The sequence below is a fragment of the Oncorhynchus nerka genome, linkage group LG1 (genome assembly GCF_034236695.1).
Source record: "Oncorhynchus nerka isolate Pitt River linkage group LG1, Oner_Uvic_2.0, whole genome shotgun sequence".
Classification (NCBI taxonomy): Eukaryota; Metazoa; Chordata; class Actinopteri; order Salmoniformes; family Salmonidae; genus Oncorhynchus; species Oncorhynchus nerka.
In genome coordinates, this window is record NC_088396.1 from 30,977,869 (window position 1) to 31,005,368 (window position 27,500).

Genomic DNA, 27,500 nt, shown 5'->3' on the forward strand with positions numbered 1-27,500 from the left:
CAATGTGTTGTCCTTACTTTGCCTCTATGATCCGATACTAAACATGCTATACATTCTAGACTGGGCCGTCCTCCTCCTCCTCCTCCACCTCCACTCAGAGTTTCCATAGACCCTGCACATTCCTAAGGTTTCTGCTCCATATCACCATAGCTGCGGTTCACATCTCATGTGTTCTGCCCCAAAAGGACCTAGGCCTTAAGGCATTGGCTTCTGTGGTTTGTGATCTCATGTCTAGACCAGCTGTCTCCTGCCTGCTCACAGTGGTTCTCTCTTTCTCTCCACTTTGCCATCACACCCACAGCTGAGTCAAGGGAAAATATGACATATCTTCCTCTCCATCTCTCCCTCTCACTGCATCTTCCTCTCTTCCTTTTTCATTTAAAAGGTGCTCAGGACATTAAGGGGTTTCAGGTGCTCGGGACATTAAGGGGTTTCACTGATGTGAGATTAAACTGGGAACGAGGGAACTGCAGTATGAGACCTAGAAGGATGGGGAAATGATGAGAGATCAGAGAGGAGACAGGACACTTTATTCCCACTCTTCTCTTCCCACATGTCTTTTTTCTCTCTCTCTCTCTCTCTCTCTCTCTCTCTCTCTCTCTCTCTCTCTCTCTCTCCCCCCTTCCACATTTCTCTCTTTGTGTGAGAACTAATGAGCTGAGCATTAGTTGTAGATAACATTACTATGGCAACAGGACTCAAATATCTCTCATCTAAATAAGACATCAATGTTTTAGGTCATTCTCTTCCCAAACACTGCTTACTAACACATTGCTTGCTATTTGGGGTTTTGGGCTGTGTTTCCGTACAGCACTTTGTGACATCAGCTGATTTAAGAAGGGCTTTATAAATTAATTTGATTGATTGATTGATTGATTGACCTGTAAAGCTTAGAAAATATGCATTTGCAATATGTACATGTTAGTAACTAAACAGGGGTTCCCAGAGTCTCTTAGTGTCTTTAGGAGAAATTGTCTGTTGTGGTCACACAGCTTTAGTGCTGCACTGTGGTTTTGGTTGTTAAATCATGCTTTATTAGATCATTATCTTCATGAGACGTTGTCTGTCTCTGCAAAACATTATTGGCATCTCCTTAACATTACCAGAGCCCGATTGCACAGACAACACATCACACTGACTGAGACAATGGGCCTCTGTTGAAAATCAGTTCTAACTAATATCTCAGAGTTGTCAGGATGTGTCAGAGAGTGTTTATTGTGATGGTTAGCACCAGTGTGTTGTAATCAGTAGAGATGGTAATATGTCTTCAGGGAGCTCCAGTGATGAGGACAGATTGACGGCTCATTTAGGTTTGACTCTGGTGCAGTGGGCGGACATCTTGGATTGCCTCAGCCTTCTCCCTCACTGGTTCAGCTCTGTCACTGGGTTTTTGAGATACGACTTCTCGCCGTGTCGCTACTGTAGTGGACAGTCTAAACACGTCCTGTCCTCCTCTCTCCCTATGTGTTAATACTTTATAGCTACAGTGAAGAAGACAAGGGCATGTCACATCCACGTGTGCTCTCATGCATAACACCACAGCTTGTTTCTACTTGTGTTAAATGGAGTTGTCTGCCAAAGGCTCTTTGAATCATGTTTGTCCTTGGAAATATGTTTTGAAGATCCGGGCAGTAAAGACTGGGGTTTGTTTTTCAGACTAGCAGTTACACAGACTAGCAGTCACACAGACTAGCAGTCACACAGACTAGCAGTCACACAGACTAGCAGTCACACAGACTAGCAGTTACACAGACTAGCAGTCACACAGACTACAGTTACACAGACTAGCAGTCACACTTCAGGCTTTATTCTGAATCCTCAGTCAACATCACAGATGAAAATACAATCTGAACTGAAACACTGTGAAATGAGAAGACTTAGGCCCAAATGTGTGAAATGTAACTAGATTCTGTATATTCGGGATATAAAGATATTTATAATGACCATTGGTAATCACATTTGAAAGTCAAATGCACCTTCAAAAAGACAAATGTGACTCACCACCTGGATTTGGTCTTACATTGCAAAATGTGGAATTGTTTTTTACATTGGATAAAAGTAGAGACTCTACACAATGGTATATCATACACTGCATTTTTGAGGAACAATGGGAAAGTAATTCTGCTTTGAAAGTTGATAAACTTGTAAACTCACTTTTGAGATAATGGCCTTTGAATGTTTTGGTATCTAGTGAAGAGCTCTTCTTTGTCTACACCCATTCAGCATCGTCCACATCCTCTTAAGCTTTAGCCCACCCATCTCGTTTTTCACTCGGAGCGTTCACAGCTCACACTTGAACTCTGGCCGTTGATTTGTTTCCCTCTGGATAACATGAAAACTGCCTAACCAGCTCAGCTGGCAAAAATGTCATCATGCTTTTTTGCAGATGTTTACTGGTCACTGGCCATATTCAACGGGTGTCGTACACTTTAGCTTAAGACATGTAGATAGCTCGCTAGCTAGGTAAACAATTAACCTAGCTAGGTCAACAACATGTAAGATCACACACGTCACGTAACGTTAGCTAATGAGCCAGCCAGCTAACGTTAGCTAGTTAAACAACAATGAACATAGTGCCAAATCATGTCATTACTACCCTGCATGAATTTACTGGGAGCTAACCAACCAGATTCAATGTTAGCTAACTAATATTAGTAGCTAGCAAAGCAAATGGCTGTGGGATACGAATAATAACGTCATACACTTAACGTTAGCTAAGGAGCCAGCCAGCTAATGTTAGCTAGCTAGCTAACAGTACACTTTAGCTTAAGACATGTAGCTAGCTAGCTAGGTAAACAATTAACCTAGCTAGGTAAACAATTAACCTTGCTAGGTAAACAATTAACCTAGCTAGGTAAACAACGTGTAAGATCACACACTTCACGTAATGTTAGCTAACGAGCCAGCCAGCTAACGTTAGCTAGATAAACAACAATGAACATAGTGCCAAATCATGTCGTTACTACCCTGCATGAATCTGCTGGAAGCTAACCAACCAGGTTCAATGTTAGCTAGCTGGTAACGCTAATGAACTTATCCTCTGCAGCAGAGGTAACTCTGTGTCTTCCTTTCCTGTGGTGGTCCTCATGAGAGCCAGTTTCATCATAGCGCTTAATGGTTTTTGCAACTGCACTTGAAGAAACTTTCAAAGTTCTTGAAATTTTCCAAATTGACTGACCTACATGTCTTAAAGTAAGGATGGACTGTCATTTATTGTTGCTTGTTTGAGCTGTTCTTACCATAGTATGGTAAGCTATCCTCTGTATACCACCCCTACCTTGTCACAACACAACTGATTGGCTCAAACGCATTAAGAAGGAAACACAAATAAACTTTTAACAAGACACACCTCTTAATTGAAAATCATTCGAGGTGACTACCTCATGAAGCACTGGTTGAGAGAATGCCAAGAGTGTGCAAAGCTGTCATCAAGACAAAGGGTGGCTACTTTGAAGAATCTCAAATATAAAATACTACATGGTATTTGATTCCACGTGTCATTTCATAGTTTTGATGTCTTCACTATTATTATACAATGTAGAAAATAGTACAAATAAAGAAAAATGCTTTAATGAGTAGGTGTGTCCAAACTTTTGACTGGCACTGTAGGTAGAAACTCCCCAATGTCATTTTTGGTGAGTTTGAACATTTACAAGCGAATGTGAACGAGAGATGCTCGTCTGAAGGAAGAACAGTACTGGCTCAAGAGCAGCATGTGTCTGTGTGGAGCCTGGAGTCGCCAGGGCAACGGGACTGCTTGCTCTACTCAGAGGAGATGGGGGAGGAGAAGACGGAGCCTGGAGTCGCCAGGGCAACGGGACTGCTTGCTCTACTCAGAGGAGATGGGGGAGGAGAAGACGGAGCCTGGAGTCGCCAGGGCAACGGGACTGCTTGCTCTACTCAGAGGAGATGGGGGAGGAGAAGACGGAGCCTGGAGTCGCCAGGGCAACGGGACTGCTTGCTCTACTCAGAGGAGATGGGGGAGGAGAAGACGGAGCCTGGAGTCGCCAGGGCAACGGGACTGCTTGCTCTACTCAGAGGAGATGGGGGAGGAGAAGACGGAGCCTGGAGTCGCCAGGGCAACGGGACTGCTTGCTCTACTCAGAGGAGATGGGGGAGGAGAAGACGGAGCCTGGAGTCGCCAGGGCAACGGGACTGCTTGCTCTACTCAGAGGAGATGGGGGAGGAGAAGACGGGCAAGAGCAGAGAGGAGAAAAGAAAAGGATATGAAATCAAGACGGTGGCAGCTGTACACATAACTAATCCAAAGAGCTTTGAATTCTCAAACATGGCAGACAGCTAACAATATGATGTACCTTAACTTTATTCTTTCAGGCATGTACTTAGATTAACTAGCAAGTTATATTTAGGGGTTGGGTTAACGCAGAATACTGCACATTTCATGTAGGAAAAAATATAAAACGCATAAGAAATATCTTGCTGTGTTTGGTAAATACAGATCTAAAATGCTTGTTATTGTCATTTCTGCTCGTCATCAGACTCATTTTGTGTTCCAGTTGCACTTCTTCCCTCGGATGAGAATTAACGATGGGATCCTATCAGTAGAAGATGCTCTGACTGATGTGTAGCTACTTTTTCCCAGTACTTTTCTCGGTGTAGCAGCCAACTTTTCTCCAGTAAAAAGATGAACTTGAAGCAAAACATTAGGAAATGTAGCTGGCTACATTCTTTCTATGATAAAGATTAGAAATATGACGGCCATGTATTGTTTTTGCAAAAAAACAACTGCTTTTTCATTGTAAGCTTATTTACTTGTGTGGCTGCCAGCCAAACAGTGTTGCACTTCCACTTGTCATCTGATGAAAAAAAAACTTTTTTCTGCCAATTGTGTTGCACTAATGTATTTTCTGTGAAGGAAAACCATAGTTTCACGTCCCTGATCACTCTATTGATGCAAAAAAAAACACTGTTGACTTTCATTCTAAAACGCGACCGCTGTCAATACACAGCTCCTGCTTTCTCCTGTGGTGCTCTTATTCAAATGTATTGGAAAACTTCAAATAAATAGTTTCAATGGTATTGACAGTATTGAAAAACCATCCCATGGCTATTTCCAAATACTGTATATACGGTATACTGCCCAAGCATAATTCTGTTATTATTCATAAATATTATATTGTTTCTATGATTCAGGCCCAGAATAGCGGAGTGAGAGTAGAAACTGTAAATTAGTATTCAGTAGTTAATTACATCTCTCTGCCTTTGATCAGTGTGATAACAACTAGCACAAGGCCTGCTAGTGTTGACAGCCCTCACCACGTCTATATCTCCAAACACAGCACAACACAGCAGAGGAGTACAGCAGCACAGTAGCACAGCCATTGTCAAGGTGTCAATAGACAACATGTCCCTCCTTGCTACTGAAAAAATGTACTAATGTCTGACAAATAGACGCTGTATGGTGGGGAAGGAAGAGGGGTTTGAAAGCACAGAGAACCTCGTCCCTTATCTCTCTCTCCTTCCCGCTCTCTATCATCTCCTTCCCCCTCTCTCTCTCCCTCTCTCTCCCTCTCTCTCTCCCTCTCTCTCTCCCTCTCTCTCAATCTCTCTCTTATTTTTTTCTCGCCTTAAGGCTTTCTGTTCTTTAATTGCTGTGTATCAGACGAGGAGTTGCTGTTGCTTGCTCTGTGAATAAGCTCCTCCATGCAACGGTGGTTCCATTACAATCACCAGAGACCCATCTGTACAGGACTGTGTGTGTGTGTGTGTGTGTGTGTGTGTGTGTGTGTGTGTGTGTGTGTGTGTGTGTGTGTGTGTGTGTGTGTGTGTGCATGCAAATGACTATATCTTTGCGAGTACGTGCGTGCGCGTGTGTGTGTGTGTGTGTGTGTGTGTGTGTGTGTGTGTGTGTGTGTGTGTGTGTGTGTGTGTGTGTGTGTGTGTGATTCAGTGGTGGTAGCTTGCAGCAGCACCCAGAATAGATTTAGCTCTTTGTTACATACCGAACCGTCTCAGATTCGGAATTAAATAAACTTTATTGTTTGCTGCTGTAGCTCTCAGGACAATAAAGCAGCAGGATTATTGTGGAGCGTTTAGCGAGGGGTTCGTGTCGATTGTGCGTTTTAGCGATAAAGAACCGTAGCTCGTCCTCGGTGCTTCATTTCCTGTGGTTATTCATTAGCAATAAAATAAACATTCTAGCAGAGCAGTAATCCGTTTTTTTTCACATCAGTGTTCTGTACTCCCATACAGTCCTATAGGAGACTCAGCCACCTAGCTAACATTTTACATTCTAGTAATTTAGCAGATGCTCTTATCCACAGCGACTAGGGTTAAGTGCCTTGCTCAAGGGCACAGACCGATTTGTCACCTAGTCGGATTTGGTATTCGAACGAGCAACCTTTCGGTTACTGGTCCAACAAGCTTAATCGCTTGACTACCTGCGTCCAAAAACAAACATTACTCACAGAGAGACTTATAGGTTATAAAGACATTGTTTAGATTGTAAATCACATTTTTAGTGGTCTAGCTTGGTCATTCTGTCAGACCGGATGATTTAACCTTTATTTAGGCAGGTTATTCTAAACTCATTAATTCAAAATCTCTTTTGCACTAGCGAGCATCAGCTCAGAGGCTAATCATAGTCTGACAAGGACAGAAGAATGGCTATGGCATTGGTCACATCAGTGTGTGTAAGAGAGAGAAGGAGATGAGAGATTGTGGAACATTCTTGATCCCGTACCTTACCACGCGTTGCATCAAGTGGCCTGGAGTTCCAGGAGAAATAATTGGAGTTATCTCCAATTTAATATGAGTCTCTGTCACTGTCTCTCATGTCTCTTTCCCTCCCCTCCTCCCTCTTCTGAGGAGTCTCTTCTCTCTCTCCCTGCCTTCCTCTCTGTTCTCCTTTTCTCTCTCTCTCTCTCTCTCTCTCTCTCTCTCTCTCTCTCTCTCTCTCTCTCTCTCTCTCTCTCACTGTCCTTTACCTCCCTCCCTCCCCCTCTTTCTTTCTTTCTTTCTTTCTTTCTCCCCCCCCCCCTCTCTCTCTCTCTGAATGAATATGTGCAGCGAAAACATCTGTGTCTCTCATCAGAGCTCTGGAACTCAAACTGCTCGGCCCGTCCAAAACTTGAAGGTGTGTGTGTATGGAGGGAGAGACCTTAATGTGATTGCGATAGGGTCAGGGAGACTATGCTTAGGTTGTGTGTATAAGTATGTGTGTGTATAGGCGTGAACATGGGTGTGAGTGTCCAAGCTCCCTCTGATTGCAGTCTGTGTTGTATTTGCAACACTCTGCTGTTCATTAACATGAGGTCTCTTCCTGGATATTATTTGTCTGTGATTGGTTACACATGTTCAGCCAGGGTTGATACACAACTCCCTGCTCTCTACACTGCCTCCTCTTAGATGTGGTTCCCTATGTGTGTTTGTGTGTGTCTGCGTGTGTTTGTGTGTGGGCATCTTTAGTTTAAACTTGAATATAATTAGATGGGAAGGGAACATATGGAGCTGCCTTAGCTCACTGAGTCTGTCAATCAGCCCGATTAGAGAGCTGCTATACAATACACTGTACACACACACACACACACACACACACACACACACACACACACACACACACACACACACACACACACACACACACACACACACACACACACACACACACACACACACTTAGCCTACTGACTTCATTTCCTTTCTGATATTGTCTTTATCAACGTCTTGGCTTCTGAATGAACATTTTCTCATTGATGACGTGAATCAAACTGATGGAGATGTGTGTTGCCTAGCTGAGCTTTTCTTATCTGGTCTGTCTTTGTCCTCTCTCTCTCTCTCTCTCTCTCTCTCTCTCTCTCTCTCTCTCTCTCTCTCTCTCTCTCTCTCTGGATGTGTCTATTAATGGCGCTGGCTGGCTTTGCAGTAGATGTCCTTGCAGGGAACTGACAGAACATATTCCCTGTCACCCAATAAAACAATCATCATTTTTCTACCCTGCTCTGCACAAAGCAAATGTGTAGTGAATGGGGCTGTGGGATGCCTCTGTGTCTCTGTGTGTGTGTGTGTGTGTGTGCGTGTGTGCCTGTGTGTCTGTGTGCGTGTGCGTGTGCGTGTGTGTGATCTCCATGTCCTATGTGTTGTAGATGTAGCAGACAGCAGACATTATACTGCTGTGGGAACAAAAGCCACAACTCGGTTGTTGTTGCTCTCTGTGATCTAAACTCAGACTGTTGCCTTTTTTAGAATGATATCATTACCCTATTGGATTTAGCATACTTGCCCCTCCCTCTCTCGACTGTGTAAATATTCATAGCCCAGATTGACACTGTGTGTGTGTTTGTGAAATGTCGAGCGATGCTAATTGTGCCGTCCTGCAGGGTTGGGGCTGTGAGCAACAGAAGGGAAGGTGTTTAAAATGCAGAGAGCAGTCACGGCTGGAGGAACGCTACAGCTCTCATACGCACACACATACACACACTCGCTCTCGCTCTCTCTCTGTCCATCTGGTCACTTTCTGTGTGACTAAGAGCCATCACCCCCTCACAAGCTGCAGGCTGCAACTTCCACCACCCCCTGCTCTCACAGTGTGAACATTCTCCAGCCCACTTTGCTGGAAAGCTAAACAATTGATATGCTGTAGATCTTAGTGTTTATACGGTCTATATACTGTACATCATGATGTTTTTGTACGGTGTCTGTGTATATAGTGTATTGCATTAGAAAGCCCCTACTCCCCATCCCTGTTTCTCTCTATAGAGACACTCCCCAGCCCCAGTGGTGTGGACAGATCGGCTTAGCAACTGAGGGTCAAACAGATACACAAGGGGGTCCAGGAGCCAGGGACGGTGAGACAATCTTACAGGGAGGATTGGATTCAGGGTTAAGAGTAATGTGTGTGTATATACTGTAGTATGTCTATGTAGTATGTCTTTTTTCTTTGAAGTCTTTGGGTTGGAGCGAGCTGCACTCGGTCCGCAGGTAGTATTACATTTCATTACATTTCATTATAGTACAACGGTTTGATTTGTCTAATCTTAGCAATTTCTTCTTAGCTAGCTACATAGCCGTCTTTGTATCATAGATAATTGCGTAATTATCGTATTTCGTCGTCCTAACGCAGTCTACACTGCCCTGCAGCTAGCCAGCTAGCTAACGTCCACCGTTAGCTAGTCCACCGTCTACCGATTAGCAGCACAACTATTACACTCAACTGAACGACTTGATTAGTGTAGTGTTAGCTAGCTACATAGTTGTCTTTGCTGTCTTCGTATCCAAGATAATTGTGTAGTTTAGAGTGTGTAGTTTTAGAGTGATTATATTAATTTACCGAGGTTAGCTAGCCAGCTATTTGTCGTCCTTAACGTAGGAGACACTGCTAGCTAGCCAACAGCTAGCCAACGTCTACCGAACAGAACTTCCGCACTCAACAATCCGGTCGCATTTCGCTTCGCTTCACATTTTTCATTTCATTTCATTACAGTACAACGGCTTGATTTGTTTGATCGTAGCTAGCTACATAGCTAGCTACATAGCTGTCTTTGTATCAAAGATAATTGTGTAGTCTAGAGCGATTTCCTAGGTTAGCTAGCCAGCTATTGTCGTTCTTTTAACGCAACGTAACGTAATCAACACTGCTAGCTAGCCAGCTAGCCCCGAATAGCAGCACAGTAGAAACTATTACACTCAACGGAACGACTTGATTAGTGTAGTGTCAACAACGCAGCCTCTGCCAGCTAGCCTACTTCAGCAGTACTGTATCATTTTAATCATTTTAGTCAATAAGATTCTTGCTACGTAAGCTTAACTTTCTGAACACTCGAGACGTGTAGTCCACTTGTCATTCCAATCTCCTTTGCATTAGCGTAGCCTCTTGTGTAGCCTGTCAACTATGTGTCTGTCTATCCCTGTTCTCTCCTCTCTGCACAGACCATACAAACGCTCCACACCGCGTGGCCGCGGCCACCCTAATCTGGTGGTCCCAGCGCGCACGACCCACGTGGAGTTCCAGGTCTCCGGTAGCCTCTGGAACTGCCGATCTGCGGCCAACAAGGCAGAGTTCATCTCCGCCTATGTCTCCCTCCAGTCCCTCGATTTCTTGGCACTGACGGAAACATGGATCACCACAGACAACACTGCTACTCCTACTGCTCTCTCTTCGTCCGCCCACGTGTTCTCGCACACCCCGAGAGCTTCTGGTCAGCGGGGTGGTGGCACCGGGATCCTCATCTCTCCCAAGTGGTCATTCTCTCTTTCTCCCCTTACCCATCTGTCTATCGCCTCCTTTGAATTCCATGCTGTCACAGTTACCAGCCCTTTCAAGCTTAACATCCTTATCATTTATCGCCCTCCAGGTTCCCTCGGAGAGTTCATCAATGAGCTTGATGCCTTGATAAGCTCCTTTCCTGAGGACGGCTCACCTCTCACAGTTCTGGGCGACTTTAACCTCCCCACGTCTACCTTTGACTCATTCCTCTCTGCCTCCTTCTTTCCACTCCTCTCCTCTTTTGACCTCACCCTCTCACCTTCCCCCCTACTCACAAGGCAGGAAATACGCTCGACCTCATCTTTACTAGATGCTGTTCTTCCACTAACCTCATTGCAACTCCCTCCAAGTCTCCGACCACTACCTTGTATCCTTTTCCCTCTCGCTCTCATCCAACACTTCCCACACTGCCCCTACTCGGATGGTATCGCGCCGTCCCAACCTTCGCTCTCTCTCCCTCGCTACTCTCTCCTCTTCCATCCTATCATCTCTTCCCTCTGCTCAAACCTTCTCCAACCTATCTCCTGATTCTGCCTCCTCAACCCTCCTCTCCTCCCTTTCTGCATCCTTTGACTCTCTATGTCCCCTATCCTCCAGGCCGGCTCGGTCCTCCCCTCCCGCTCCGTGGCTCGACGACTCATTGCGAGCTCACAGAACAGGGCTCCGGGCAGCCGAGCGGAAATGGAGGAAAACTCGCCTCCCTGCGGACCTGACATCCTTTCACTCCCTCCTCTCTACATTTTCCTCTTCTCTCTCTGCTGCTAAAGCCACTTTCTACCACTCTAAATTCCAAGCATCTGCCTCTAACCCTAGGAAGCTCTTTGCAACCTTCTCCTCCCTCCTGCCCGACCCTGTGCTCTGACCTCTTTCTCCCCTCTCTCTCCAGATGAAATCTCGCGTCTTGTGAAGGCCGGCCGCCCAACAACCTGCCCGCTTGACCCTATCCCCTCCTCTCTTCTCCAGACCATTTCCGGAGACCTTCTCCCTTACCTCACCTCGCTCATCAACTCATCCCTGACCGCTGGCTACGTCCCTTCCGTCTTCAAGAGAGCGAGAGTTGCATCCCTTCTGAAAAAACCTACACTCAATCCCTCCGATGTCAACAACTACAGACCAGTATCCCTTCTTTCTTTTCTCTCCAAAACTCTTGAACGTGCCGTCCTTGGCCAGCTCTCCCGCTATCTCTCTCAGAATGGCCTTCTTGATCCAAATCAGTCAGGTTTCAAGACTAGTCATTCAACTGAGACTGCTCTTCTCTGTATCACGGAGGCGCTCCGCACTGCTAAAGCTAACTCTCTCTCCTCTGCTCTCATCCTTCTAGACCTATCGGCTGCCTTCGATACTGTGAACCATCAGATCCTCCTCTCCACCCTCTCCGAGTTGGGCATCTCCGGCGCGGCCCACGCTTGGATTGCGTCCTACCTGACAGGTCGCTCCTACCAGGTGGCGTGGCGAGAATCTGTCTCCTCACCACGCGCTCTCACCACTGGCGTCCCCCAGGGCTCTGTTCTAGGCCCTCTCCTATTCTCGCTATACACCAAGTCACTTGGCTCTGTCATAACCTCACATGGTCTCTCCTATCATTGCTATGCAGACGACACACAATTAATCTTCTCCTTTCCCCCTTCTGATGACCAGGTGGCGAATCGCATCTCTGCATGTCTGGCAGACATATCAGTGTGGATGACGGATCACCACCTCAAGCTGAACCTCGGCAAGACGGAGCTGCTCTTCCTCCCGGGAAGGACTGCCCGTTCCATGATCTCGCCATCACGGTTGACAACTCCATTGTGTCCTCCTCCCAGAGCGCTAAGAACCTTGGCGTGATCCTGGACAACACCCTGTCGTTCTCAACTAACATCAAGGCGGTGGCCCGTTCCTGTAGGTTCATGCTCTACAACATCCACAGAGTACGACCCTGCCTCACACAGGAAGCGGCGCAGGTCCTAATCCAGGCACTTGTCATCTCCCGTCTGGATTACTGCAACTCGCTGTTGGCTGGGCTCCCTGCCTGTGCCATTAAACCCCTACAACTCATCCAGAACGCCGCAGCCCGTCTGGTGTTCAACCTTCCCAAGTTCTCTCACGTCACCCCGCTCCTCCGCTCTCTCCACTGGCTTCCAGTTGAAGCTCGCATCCGCTACAAGACCATGGTGCTTGCCTACGGAGCTGTGAGGGGAACGGCACCTCAGTACCTCCAGGCTCTGATCAGGCCCTACACCCAAACAAGGGCACTGCGTTCATCCACCTCTGGCCTGCTCGCCTCCCTACCACTGAGGAAGTACAGTTCCCGCTCAGCCCAGTCAAAACTGTTCGCTGCTCTGGCCCCCCAATGGTGGAACAAACTCCCTCACGACGCCAGGACAGCGGAGTCAATCACCACCTTCCGGAGACACCTGAAACCCCACCTCTTTAAGGAATACCTAGGATAGGATAAAGTAATCCCTCTCACCCCCCTTAAAAGATTTAGATGCACTACTGTTCCACTGGATGTCATAAGGTGAATGCACCAATTTGTAAGTCGCTCTGGATAAGAGCGTCTGCTAAATGACTTAAATGTAAATGTAAATGTATGGGTAGAGACAGTTGGCAAGGAGCCAACCTGCCCTTGACCTTCTGGGAGTCTGACTGTCATTCAACATGACAATCAAATCTAACGCACTTCTCTGACAAACACTTCCCTTTGGGTTTCCCTGGTGTGTGTGTGTGAAAAACAGGCCAGTCTTATGGGGTTGTCAGTTGTGAGCTTCTGGCATAGAGTTCTCATTAGCCAAGAACACTTCTCACAACCTGGCAACATATTGACAGAGCCGCCTCTCCCCCCCCCTCTGGACCTCTCCTCCCCTCCTCCGCTCCTCCTCTCCTCCCCTCCTCCCCTCCTCCTCTCCTCCCCTCCTCCTCTCCTCACCTCTCCTCTCCACCCATCTTCTCTCCTGTCTCAGCCCTAAGTGGATTAAATGGATGTGAAATGCGAGCTGGAGCACTGCTAATAGCATTTCTTGAATTTTAAGCGTGCCATGCTGGATTGATTCACATGGTAAAGAGGCCGGTATTGTAACGGAGACAAGCAGTGTGTCTACAATCACTAATGGGAATAGTTGATGTCTGGGAGTCGTCTGGACAAACTGTACTATATTTAAACAGAATACACAATCAGCAGTCTGAGGGATTCACATGAGTTCAGTTTATCACACACACAACACCCAGATTTAGCCAGGCAGATTCGCACAAGAGTGACTTCGAAAATGGACGTCTATCCATGTCCTGAGGACGTCAGGAAAAGCCTTCAAAAATGGCAACTAGGGACAACAGTGTTACCTATTATCATCAAGAAGGCTTGGGTTTTGCTAGGGTGTTGTGGACAGGGGTGGTGGATGGGCGTAATCCCATGAGTCTGGATCAGAAAGTTGCGTGTTTGATCTGAATCAGAAGGTTTGATATACTGGTGGTTAGACACTCGTTTTAAATGTTTTGTTTTAAACCTATCCCAAACCTTAAACATTACCTTAATCATTTGGAATGCTTAAACGTGATATTTAAATCCTATCAAAAACCTTACCCTCTAAATTTGACTTTTGGAGCAAATCCCATGACTCTGGATCAGAAGGTTGCGTGCTCCACCCCAGTTGTAGACACTTGTTTTTTCAATTTTCTTCTATTCTGAACCTTAACCTTCTAAATTTGCCGTTTGGAGAAAAGGAACAATTACTGAGCAAGAGGAGTCAATCCAGGGTGTCAAAAACACAATTTGAAGCAACTTTGAAATTTGACGTTTGGAGAAATGTGGATTAATGCCTAATTCTGCAGTGAGACTGTGAGAGCTTGTTGGATTTAGCATACATGCCTTAATCTGAGTTGTGATGTGGCCACAGGCTTTGTTATGCATTCATTGTCTATCTGGTTCCACTTCACTGCGTTTGTGTGTGTGTGTGTGTGTGGGCAGTTGTGTTTTAGCATTATTAGCATTATTATGAATTCACTGTCTTTCTTATTTACTCTCTACTGAGCGTGTGTGTATCTGTGAGCATGCACAGAATACAACACACACACACACACACACACACACACACACACACACACACACACACACACACACACACACACACACACACACACACACACACACACACACACACACACACACACACACACACACACACACACACACAGGCTCAGGAAACACAACAGTATACAAACAATGAACAGAAGCATGGAGGGCAGGAGGAAAACATTTCAGGGAGAAGGACGGCTCTGTTCCAAGCTGAATGTAGCATACTACATAGAATGAATCCATGTATTGGGCATGCATCCTAAGTGGTACGCTAGTATGGATAGGACACAGACATCACAGTGCAGTAGTCTGGCCCCTGCAACCAAGGATGCTCCTGAATCCCAAATCCTTCTTTCCCGGGTAGCAGCTCAGAAGCTCCTTTATTCTTCAGAAACCCCAATTTCCAAAGCCAGCTCTGCAGGCAGGGAATGAGAAAGACAGAGAGCTGACCTCAGTATCAGGTGTTAATTGCTGGTTGTTGTGCTGTGTATACGGTTTTTATGAGAGGCTAAAGCTGCTCTGTTTTAGAGCTAATAATAGACAGGGCTAATTATGAGTCCTGCCACGCTACTGTAACCTGATCAACTGATAATGGTGCTTAGGCAACACACAGCCTACAGCCAATAAAAACACATTGCAGGAGTTGGGAGGCCTGGATATTTGCTATAGGCTAGACACAATACATCTATGTGCTTTCTACCATATAATCACATTTGATTTGAATTGCGATCATGTTTATGTATTATTAAACCCGGGAGATATTTCCTAAGATATGTATTTAGTCCTATAGTGTTGATATTTAATATGCCTATTGTTTATAGAATTTTTCCTCAGAAAGCTCCTCCGATGGTTTCAATGGGATTAAATGCATATTGGCTTTGCTTCTGTGAACATCCTCCACAGAGTGCTCTTGCTCTGATCTCTCTCTCTCTCTCTCTTTCTCTGTGTTCTCTCTCTCTCTCTCTCTCTTTCTCTTTGTTCTCTCTCTCTCTTTCTCTTTGTTCTCTCTCTCTCTCGCTCACTCACTCTCACCCACTCACTCACTCACTCACTCACTCACTCACTCACTCACTCACTCACTCACTCACTCACTCACTCACTCACTCACTCACTCACTCACTCACTCACTCACTCACTCACTCACTCACTCACTCACTCACTCATTGTGTTGCTGTCCTGGGGCAACTGTGGGGTCTGTTTGTGTTTGTGAACAGAGCCCCAGGACCAGCTTGCTTAGGGGACTCTTCTTCAGATCCATCTCTCTGTAGCTCTTCTCCAGGTCCATCTCTCTGTAGCTCTTCTCCAGGTCCATCTCTCTGTAGCTCTTCTCCAGGTCCATCTCTCTGTAGCTCTTCTCCAGGTCCATCTCTCTGTAGCTCTTCTCCAGGTCCATCTCTCTGTAGCTCTTCTCCTGGTCCATCTCTCTGTAGCTCTTCTCCAGGTCCATCTCTCTGTAGCTCTTCTCCAGGTCCATCTCTCTGTAGCCCTTCTCCAGATCCATCTCTCTGTAGCTCTTCTCCAGATCCATCTCTCTGTAGCTCTTCTCCAGGTCCATCTCTCTGTAGCTCTTCTCCAGGTCCATCTCTCTGTAGCTCTTCTCCAGATCCATCTCTCTGTAGCTCTTCTCCAGGTCCATCTCTCTGTAGCTCTTCTCCAGGTCCATCTCTCTGTAGCTCTTCTCCAGGTCCATCTCTCTGTAGCTCTTCTCCAGATCCATCTCTCTGTAGCTCTTCTCCAGGTCCATCTCTCTGTAGCTCTTCTCCAGATCCATCTCTCTGTAGCTCTTCTCCAGGTCCATCTCGCTGTAGCTCTTCTCCTGGTCCATCTCTCTGTAGCTCTTCTCCAGGTCCATCTCTCTGTAGCTCTTCTCCAGATCATCTCTCTGTAGCTCTTCTCCAGGTCCATCTCTCTGTAGCTCTTCTCCAGGTCCATCTCTCTGTAGCTCTTCTCCAGGTCCATCTCTCTGTAGCTCTTCTCCAGATCCATCTCTCTGTAGCTCTTCTCCAGGTCCATCTCTCTGTAGCTCTTCTCCAGGTCCATCTCTCTGTAGCTCTTCTCCAGGTCCATCTCTCTGTAGCTCTTCTCCAGATCCATCTCTCTGTAGCTCTTCTCCAGGTCCATCTCTCTGTAGCTCTTCTCCAGATCCATCTCTCTGTAGCTCTTCTCCATGTCCATCTCTCTGTAGCTCTTCTCCAGATCCATCTCTCTGTAGCTCTTCTCCAGATCCATCTCTCTGTAGCTCTTCTCCAGATCCATCTCTCTGTAGCTCTTCTCCAGGTCCATCTCTCTGTAGCTCTTCTCCAGATCCATCTCTCTGTAGCTCTTCTCCAGGTCCATCTCTCTGTAGCTCTTCTCCAGGTCCATCTCTCTGTAGCCCTTCTCCAGATCCATCTCTCTGTAGCTCTTCTCCAGGTCCATCTCTCTGTAGCTCTTCTCCAGGTCCATCTCTCTGTAGCCCTTCTCCAGGTCCATCTCTCTGTAGCTCTTCTCCAGATCCATCTCTCTGTAGCTCTTCTCCAGGTCCATCTCTCTGTAGCTCTTCTCCAGGTCCATCTCTCTGTAGCCCTTCTCCAGGTCCATCTCGCTGTAGCTCTTCTCCAGGTCCATCTCTCTGTAGCTCTTCTCCAGGTTCATCTCCCTGTAGCTCTCTCTCTCTCTCTCTCTCTCTCTCTCTCGTTATGTTTAATGGTGCTTTTCTAAAGTCCTTATTAGAGGTCATTGAGCAGTGACTGTTGTCCCGACCATGCCACTGTCTTTGTGCTGAATGGTACAAGTGGGCTATCAGTCTTAACGTCGGCTCCTATAGAGGACAAGTGTAAGAGAATGTGGCTTTTGGCACGACTGCTTTACATATAGTAGGACTTTTTGTTTGAATACCAAAGTCTCTGTGTAGAAAGGTCTGTTTACATAGAGCACTGGCTTTTCTCGCGTGGCATTTTAGATGACCTAACAGAGTTACTTTTTTACTGTACCATGTGTTACGTACACTACTGTGCTGAGGGTTAATGTGAGCCAATATAACATCACTGTCGGGTGAAAAACTCTTATCTCCAAAACAGAAACTTATCAGGAAATTGAAAAAATTACCATATTTCCCATTAACGAACATACAATGATGAAACTTCAGAAGCTATTTTGAAAAGAGTCACCATTTTCTTGGTCATAGAGTAATGAAACGTTCAGAGTACATTGAGGGGAGTTACTGATTTCAATAAATGTACAAAAAATGAAAACTGTGTGTGATAGAATTGTGTGTGTGAGCACAGGAGTGTTTCCGCTGACTCTTCCTGTGCATCCTCCGTGTTATTATGTGTTATAAATACATTTATGAGGCATTATGAACCCCTCACAGAAAGCGGTAGAGGAATAGCATGATATACACTGGAGTCAATCAAATATTTAACCGCTGAAATTGGTGTGTGACAGGGCAAATTAGCATATCTACGGCGTGTGATATTTGCTGTGTTTTTGGGCTGAAGTGAACTGGGGAAAACTTTCATGCTCATGGATTAGGGCTTTTTCCAATGTCCAATGTGTAAATATAAAAGGAAAATATTGAAACGTTAAAGTCAGTAGTAAAAGTGACCTAAAAGATTATGGTGATAGATGAAGTGAGAGATGGAGATCTTTTATCCTCCTGTATTTGTGATGAACTGCCCAAGATAGCAAAGAGAATTGAGCTAGACACATATTGGACTTTCTCACTTCTGTGGAATCAAATCTGTTTGAAACCATTGAGAAGCTTGTAATTCTAATGTTGATTTCTGAACGTTTTTTGAATCCTTAGATATGGACATCCTGCGTAACATTTGGGACTGATAAGCACCAGCCAAATACCGTATATGGAGCACATTTAGTATCATGACACAAGGCGAGACCCAGATGCAGACACAGGAGGCAGATGTTTGGAGTCTTACAATATTTATTAATCCAATAGGGTAAAGAGAATGGTCCTGGACAGACAAAAGGGTCAAAACCAGTTCAGAGTCCAAAAGGTACCGAAGGGCAGGCAGAATCAAGCTCAGGGCAGGCAGGATGATCAGGCAGGCGGGAAAGTAGTCCAGAGTCAGGCAGGGGTCAAAACCGGGAGGACTATCAAAAAGAGAATAGCAAAAGGAGTATGGGAAAACACGCTGGTTGACTTGACTAATATACAAGACGAACTGGTACAGAGAGACAGGAAACACAGGGATGAATACACTGGGGAAAACAAGCCACACCTGGAGGAGGTGGAGACAATCACAAGGACAGGTGAAACTGATCAGGGTGTGACATTTAGATCTTTCTCTACCACACTGTCCTGTTATTAAAATGTACCTAGGGAATGTCCATCCTATCCATACTAGCGTACCACTTAGGATGCATGCCCAACACATGGATTCATTCTATGTAGTATGCTACATTCAGCTTGGAACAGAGCCGTCCTTCTCCCTGAAATGTTTTCCTCCTGCCCTCCATGCTTCTGTTCATTGTGTGTATATTGTTGTGTTTCCTGAGCTTGTGTGTGTGTGTGTGTGTGTGTGTATGTGTATGTGTATGTGTGTGTGTGTGTGTGTGTGTGTGTGTGTGTGTGTGTGTGTGTGTGTGTGTGTGTGCCCAGCAGTTCCAGGTCTGAGTGATGCTGCGCCTGCTGGTGAAAGATTCAGAGATGTCAAGTGAGCTCCTGAATAATGAACAGGACACCCGTTCTGTGAATATTTCATGCTATGTGAAAGTGAGAAGAAATTCTCGGCGGGGTTGGATACCTACGGACAACCATGAGAGAGAAGGGAAGGAAGAAGAGAGAGGAGGAAGATGAAATATCGGAGAGAAGGCATCAGGGAATGAGGGAGAGTGTACAGAAGAAGAGGCATGTGCGATGGAGAGAGGAGGTGGAGGAGTGTACAGAGAAGGGGGGTTAGAGGTAGAGGAGGTTTGGCAGAGAGAGGGGGAAGGAGAGAGGAGGTTTGGCAGAGAGAGGGGGAAGGAGAGAGGAGGTTTGGCAGAGAGAGCGGGAAGGAGAGAGGAGGTTTGGCAGAGAGAGGGGGAAGGAGAGAGGAGGTTTGGCAGAGAGAGGGGGAAGGAGAGAGGAGGTTTGGCAGAGAGAGGGGGAAGGAGAGAGGAGGTTTGGCAGAGAGAGGGGGAAGGAGAGAGCAGGTTTGGCAGAGAGAGCGGGAAGGAGAGAGGAGGTTTGGCAGAGAGAGGGGGAAGGAGAGAGGAGGTTTGGCAGAGAGAGGGGGAAGGAGAGAGGAGGTTTGGCAGAGAGAGGGGGAAGGAGAGAGGAGGTTTGGCAGAGAGAGGGGGAGAGAGGGGGAAGGAAAGAGGAGATTTGACAGAGAGAAGGGGAAGGAGAGAGGAGATTTGACAGAGAGAAGGGGAAGGAGAGAGGAGGTTTGGCAGAGAGGGGGAAGGAGAGAGGAGGTTTGGCAGAGAGAGGGGGAAGGAGAGATGAGGTTTGGCAGAGAGAGGGGGAAGGAGAGAGGAGATTTGACAGAGAGAGGGGGAAGGAGAGAGGAGGTTTGGCAGAGAGAGGGGAGAGAGGGGGAAGGAAAGAGGAGATTTGACAGAGAGAGGGGGAAGGAGAGAGGGGGGGATGATGCAGAGGGGTGAAGAGAAACAGCCTTGTCACTTGTCAGGAGGGTAAGATGTTCCATCAGGCTGCAGTGAAGAAGGTGGAGAGGAGAGAGAGAGAACAGGAGCAGAGGGAGGAGAGAGGGGGGGTGCATGTCTTTATGTTTGTGATGCTACATTACCTCACTACTCAGCACGCTGGCACCACCTGGAGAGATAGAGAGAAAGAGAAAGAATGAGAGGGAGGGAGAGAAGAAGAGCCGGAAGACAGACAGTGGAGGATAAAATCTAGCCTAGTGTTTGTCCCCCGTGTGATAGTAGAGTAGATGTTGTCTGCTGTGGCCCATTGGATACATGATTGTCTATGAATAGGAACAGTATACAGTATAGCAGTTACTGTGTAAAGAGCTGTTCAGCGTAGTAGGCTCTGAACTGGGCTGATGCTGCTAAAATCCCAGAGTCACAACAATGACACAGGCCTCATATCTGACCAGGACTGGAGTTACAAGCTGTTATAAGCTGTTATGAGATATTATAAGACAGCTGTGGAACTGTCCTCACAATGACTTGTTTTCACAATCCCAAAATGTATCCACCTCCCTTATAGGCCTGATTGCAACTCTACTTCCACTGTGTGTGTCTGTGTGCCATTATTATTCGAAGCGCTGCTCAGTGTTTGTAATGTGCTTGTGATGAGAACAGTGGCAGGTCCTATCAGCCTGAAAACACAGTAATGTGTCGACATACAGCAGGTGACTCCAAAGACAACTGTTTGTCACCCTAGTGAGGGGAAAAGTTTCAGAAACGGGCCTCACAGCCCAAAGCTATTTGAAGGAAGGCAACTGTTGTTATTGAAAAACTGTTCATATGATTGTGTCTTAATTACATCTGGATGGTGTAGCTGGGCTGACTTCATTTCCTGGTGTCAGAGTTGAATAATGATAATTACTGCGGGGTGGTCTGAGACGACGGAGGAGGCGTGACCGGAATACAGATCACACTGCAGCTAACTACGGCCCCCGAGGAACCACACAGAGAACAACAAGCCTTGTAACAGGAAATATGGAATAAGATCTCAACTGCTTTTTCACACCATGGACAGAATGCTATTCAGCCTTTCCTTGAAGAACTAGTGGTTAATTATGTTGATGGAATAGAATCCTCTATAGAGTCCTGTGTTCATTGACTTACTGTAGAGGGTCACATTCCTCAATTACCTCATTGTGTTAATCAGGGATCAATCAGAATTCTGGCACATTTCACAGGGAAATGGGACTTTCCTACTCAAAACCATTGATTTTAAAGATGACAGTATGGCTGTGGCTGGGGCTGTTGGGAGTGTTATGGGGTCCGGGGGCGGTGTAATTAGGTGGGAGTGTTAGGGGTTAAAGGTCATCTCTGACACACCCCATAAGACATTTGACAGAAAGCAGGATAACGTGATGTCATGGCAACTGAGTGGCTGGTCAGCTGGGTCTCATTTGGAGGTGTGTGTGAGTGAGAGTTTCATGTTTCAAGTTTTAATGTCTCATGCACAAGTACAGTGAAATGCCTTTCTTGCAAAACTCAAACCCAACAATGCATTGCTAGAACAATTAAGTAAGTAAGCATACTATATACAGGAAGTATTTAAAGGCAGTTCTAATAACATATTTACATGTTTTTTATTTTATTTTTTACCTTTATTTAACTAGGCAAGTCAGTTAAGAATAATTTCTTATTTTCAATGACGGCCTAGGAACAGTGGCTTAACTGCCTGTTCAGGGGCAGAACGACAGATTTGTACCTTGTCAGCTCAGGGGTTTGAACTTGCAACCTTCCGGTTACTAGTCCAATGCTCTAACCACTAGGCTACCCTGCCGGGATACTGGAGTGATGGAGGTAGATACATAAGGGAACTAGGCAACAAAATATATGATAAGGGAGTTTTTCCTAGCCACCGTGCTTCTACATCTGCATTGGTTGCTGTTTGCGGTTTTAGGCTGGGTCTGTATAGCACTTTGTGACATCTGCTGATGTACAAAGGGCTTTATAAATACATTTGATTTGATTTATAAATACATTAGATTTGATAAACAGAGTAACAGCAGCTTGTATGTGAGAGGGTGTGTAGAGTCAGTATAAATGTATGAGCATATTATGTGTGAGTGAGCAAATGATGGAGTGAGTGTTTGTATGTGTGTTGGAGTGACAGTGTGTGTGAGTGTGTAAGACCATCTGAGTGTGCATAACAACAGTGCAAAGATTGATATAAAAGGTCAATAAAGATGTAAGGTTAACACAGATAGTCTGTGTAGCTGTTTTGGTAGTTATTTAACAGTCATATTGCTTGGGGATAGAAGCTGTTTAAGAGCCTGTTGGTGTCAGACTTGATACCCTGATACCTCTTGCCGTGTGGCAGCAGAGAAAATAGTGACTTGGGTGGTTGGAGTCTTTGACGATTTTTCCAGGTCTTCATTCACACCGCCTGATATAGAGGTCCTGTATGGCAGGGAGGTGGGTAGGTGGGTAGGTAGGTATAGAGAGAGAGAGAGAGAGAGAGAGAGAGAGAGAGAGAGAGAGAGAGAGAGAGAGAGAGAGAGAGAGAGAGAGAGAGAGAGAGAGAGAGAGCTGTGAATACTTTCTGTAATGCTTAATGTGTGCGTGGTTGTCTCTGTATGGGCGGCAGTAGGACATCAGTAACAATGTCTTTCTGATTGCATTGTTCTAATGCTGTCTTAAGCTGCAACGGTTTGATTGAAAAACATTGATTTAAGCTGGTTGACTGAACTGCTCTCTTTTACATCCCCAGGGTTTAGCAGAGGATAGATGGGATCCTATCTTTAACTGGGAGTCCTCCATCCAACTATCCTTCTCCTTATCTCTCCGTCCTGTCCTGGTCTGGTGTGCAGCCTGAGGGAACTGTGGTTCTGATCAGACCTCTGGGAGGTAGACCCAGAAAGAGGAGCACACAGGACCTGCTATGGCCAGCGGTACGTACTATAACACTAGCTACTACACCTTCACTAATATGTTAACTATATCTCTGGTCTTCTCCTTCCTCTTCCTAACCCTCCTGTTTCTCCTGTCCCCTGCAGCAGCAGACGGTGTAGGGAGCCTGAGGAGCCTGAGGAGCCTGGGGCCGGAGCAGCACCTCAGTGTCCATGACCATGTGGTGAACGACCACGGAGCCTGGGCCACCGCCATGAACAACCTCGGCATCGTACCCATGGGCCTCGGCAGGCAGCAGCTGGTCTCAGGTAGGGCATTGGCAGTCCTCCATCTCACCCCTTATCATCGTCCTCACTCTCCTCCCTTATCCCCCTCTCCTCTGCTAACAAACTCTTCATTCTAATTTCTCAGTATTGTCAAGGCCATAAGAAAGGAAAGAGTCCCCATGGACTGTGTTCTGAAACTTTTGAGAAGATGGTAAAGGCATCAGGTGAACTGGGTACTTCCATCCAGAGCCTCCATGGGGGCATCTTACTACTCTATCACCTCCACAGCTCCACCCACTCAGGGCAGGACAGTCAATGATTAGTGGAGAACTAGATAGATACCTTAGCCTATACCCCTGTGGCAGGATATCCAGAATGCAGCTCCACCCACTCAGGGCAGGACAGTCAATGATTAGTGGAGAACTAGATAGATACCTTAGCCTAAACCCCTGTGGCAGGATATCCAGAATGCAGCTCCACCCACTCAGGGCAGGACAGTCAATGATTAGTGGAGAACTAGATAGATACCTTAGCCTATACCCCTGTGGCAGGATATCCAGAATGCAGCTCCACCCACTCAGGGCAGGACAGTCAATGATTAGTGGAGAACTAGATAGATACCTTAGCCTAAACCCCTGTGGCAGGATATCCAGAATGCAGCTCCACCCACTCAGGGCAGGACAGTCAATGATTAGTGGAGAACTAGATAGATACCTTAGCCTATACCCCTGTGGCAGGATATCCAGAATGCAGCTCCACCCACTCAGGGCAGGACAGTCAATGATTTGTGGAGAACTAGATAGATACCTTAGCCTATACCCCTGTGGCAGGATATCCAGAATGCAGCTCCACCCACTCAGGGCAGGACAGTCAATGATTAGTGGAGAACTAGATAGATACCTTAGCCTAAACCCCTGTGGCAGGATATCCAGAATGCAGCTCCACCCACTCAGGGCAGGACAGTCAATGATTAGTGGAGAACTAGATAGATACCTTAGCCTATACCCCTGTGGCAGGATATCCAGAATGCAGCTCCACCCACTCAGGGCAGGACAGTCAATGATTAGTGGAGAACTATATAGATACCTTAGCCTATACCCCTGTGGCAGGATATCCAGAATGCAGCTCCACCCACTCAGGGCAGGACAGTCAATGATTAGTGGAGAACTAGATAGATACCTTAGCCTATACCCCTGTGGCAGGATATCCAGAATGCAGCTCCACCCACTCAGGGCAGGACAGTCAATGATTAGTGGAGAACTAGATAGTCAATGATTAGTGGAGAACTAGATAGATACCTTAGCCTATACCCCTGTGGCAGGATATCCAGAATGCAGCTCCACCCACTCAGGGCAGGACAGTCAATGATTAGTGGAGAACTAGATAGATACCTTAGCCTATACCCCTGTGGCAGGATATCCAGAATGCAGCTCCACCCACTCAGGGCAGGACAGTCAATGATTAGTGGAGAACTAGATAGATACCTTAGCCTATACCCCTGTGGCAGGATATCCAGAATGCAGCTCCACCCACTCAGGGCAGGACAGTCAATGATTAGTGGAGAACTAGATAGATACCTTAGCCTAAACCCCTGTGGCAGGATATCCAGAATGCAGCTCCACCCACTCAGGGCAGGACAGTCAATGATTAGTGGAGAACTAGATAGATACCTTAGCCTATACCCCTGTGGCAGGATATCCAGAATGCAGCTCCACCCACTCAGGGCAGGACAGTCAATGATTAGTGGAGAACTAGATAGATACCTTAGCCTAAACCCCTGTGGCAGGATATCCAGAATGCAGCTCCACCCACTCAGGGCAGGACAGTCAATGATTAGTGGAGAACTAGATAGATACCTTAGCCTATACCCCTGTGGCAGGATATCCAGAATGCAGCTCCACCCACTCAGGGCAGGACAGTCAATGATTAGTGGAGAACTAGATAGATACCTTAGCCTATACCCCTGTGGCAGGATATCCAGAATGCAGCTCCACCCACTCAGGGCAGGACAGTCAATGATTAGTGGAGAACTAGATAGATACCTTAGCCTATACCCCTGTGGCAGGATATCCAGAATGCAGCTCCACCCACTCAGGGCAGGACAGTCAATGATTAGTGGAGAACTAGATAGATACCTTAGCCTATACCCCTGTGGCAGGATATCCAGAATGCAGCTCCACCCACTCAGGGCAGGACAGTCAATGATTAGTGGAGAACTAGATAGATACCTTAGCCTATCCACCCCTGTGGCAAGATATCCAGAATGCAGCTCCACCCACTCAGGGCAGGACAGTCAATGATTAGTGGAGAACTAGATAGATACCTTAGCCTATACCCCTGTGGCAGGATATCCAGAATGCAGCTCCACCCACTCAGGGCAGGACAGTCAATGATTAGTGGAGAACTAGATAGATACCTTAGCCTATACCCCTGTGGCAGGATATCCAGAATGCAGCTCCACCCACTCAGGGCAGGACAGTCAATGATTAGTGGAGAACTAGATAGATACCTTAGCCTATATCCCTGTGGCAGGATATCCAGAATGCAGCTCCACCCACTCAGGGCAGGACAGTCAATGATTAGTGGAGAACTAGATAGATACCTTAGCCTATACCCCTGTGGCAGGATATCCAGAATGCAGCTCCACCCACTCAGGGCAGGACAGTCAATGATTAGTGGAGAACTAGATAGATACCTTAGCCTATACCCCTGTGGCAGGATATCCAGAATGCAGCTCCACCCACTCAGGGCAGGACAGTCAATGATTAGTGGAGAACTAGATAGATACCTTAGCCTATACCCCTGTGGCAGGATATCCAGAATGCAGCTCCACCCACTCAGGGCAGGACAGTCAATGATTAGTGGAGAACTAGATAGATACCTTAGCCTATACCCCTGTGGCAGGATATCCAGAATGCAGCTCCACCCACTCAGGGCAGGACAGTCAATGATTAGTGGAGAACTAGATAGATACCTTAGCCTATACCCCTGTGGCAGGATATCCAGAATGCAGCTCCACCCACTCAGGGCAGGACAGTCAATGATTAGTGGAGAACTAGATAGATACCTTAGCCTATACCCCTGTGGCAGGATATCCAGAATGCAGCTCCACCCACTCAGGGCAGGACAGTCAATGATTAGTGGAGAACTAGATAGATACCTTAGCCTATACCTCTGTGGCAGGATATCCAGAATGCAGCTCCACCCACTCAGGGCAGGACAGTCAATGATTAGTGGAGAACTAGATAGATACCTTAGCCTATACCCCTGTGGCAGGATATCCAGAATGCAGCTCCACCCACTCAGGGCAGGACAGTCAATGATTAGTGGAGAACTAGATAGATACCTTAGCCTATACCCCTGTGGCAGGATATCCAGAATGCAGCTCCACCCACTCAGGGCAGGACAGTCAATGATTAGTGGAGAACTAGATAGATACCTTAGCCTATACCCTGTGGCAGGATATCCAGAATGCAGCTCCACCCACTCAGGGCAGGACAGTCAATGATTAGTGGAGAACTAGATAGATACCTTAGCCTATACCCCTGTGGCAGGATATCCAGAATGCAGCTCCACCCACTCAGGGCAGGACAGTCAATGATTAGTGGAGAACTAGATAGATACCTTAGCCTATACCCCTGTGGCAGGATATCCAGAATGCAGCTCCACCCACTCAGGGCAGGACAGTCAATGATTAGTGGAGAACTAGATAGATACCTTAGCCTATACCCTGTGGCAGGATATCCAGAATGCAGCTCCACCCACTCAGGGCAGGACAGTCAATGATTAGTGGAGAACTAGATAGATACCTTAGCCTATACCCCTGTGGCAGGATATCCAGAATGCAGCTCCACCCACTCAGGGCAGGACAGTCAATGATTAGTGGAGAACTAGATAGATACCTTAGCCTATACCCCTGTGGCAGGATATCCAGAATGCAGCTCCACCCACTCAGGGCAGGACAGTCAATGATTAGTGGAGAACTAGATAGATACCTTAGCCTATATCCCTGTGGCAGGATATCCAGAATGCAGCTCCACCCACTCAGGGCAGGACAGTCAATGATTAGTGGAGAACTAGATAGATACCTTAGCCTATACCCTGTGGCAGGATATCCAGAATGCAGCTCCACCCACTCAGGGCAGGACAGTCAATGATTAGTGGAGAACTAGATAGATACCTTAGCCTATACCCCTGTGGCAGGATATCCAGAATGCAGCTCCACCCACTCAGGGCAGGACAGTCAATGATTAGTGGAGAACTAGATAGATACCTTAGCCTATACCCCTGTGGCAGGATATCCAGAATGCAGCTCCACCCACTCAGGGCAGGACAGTCAATGATTAGTGGAGAACTAGATAGATACCTTAGCCTATACCCCTGTGGCAGGATATCCAGAATGCAGCTCCACCCACTCAGGGCAGGACAGTCAATGATTAGTGGAGAACTAGATAGATACCTTAGCCTATACCCCTGT

At 46.6% G+C, this 27,500-nt stretch overlaps 1 protein-coding gene across 1 annotated transcript in view; it reads left to right on the top strand.

Moving 5' to 3' along the window:
* LOC115108734 (ecto-NOX disulfide-thiol exchanger 1-like) overlaps positions 1-27,500 on the top strand; it is a 98,797-nt gene that overhangs the window by 34,911 nt on the left and 36,386 nt on the right. Inside the window, exons 2-3 of the mRNA XM_065018018.1 lie at positions 22,618-22,798; positions 22,904-23,065. Coding sequence (XP_064874090.1) covers positions 22,789-22,798; positions 22,904-23,065 — 172 coding nt within the window. The 5' untranslated portion in view covers positions 22,618-22,788. The remainder of the gene's footprint in view (positions 1-22,617; positions 22,799-22,903; positions 23,066-27,500) is intronic.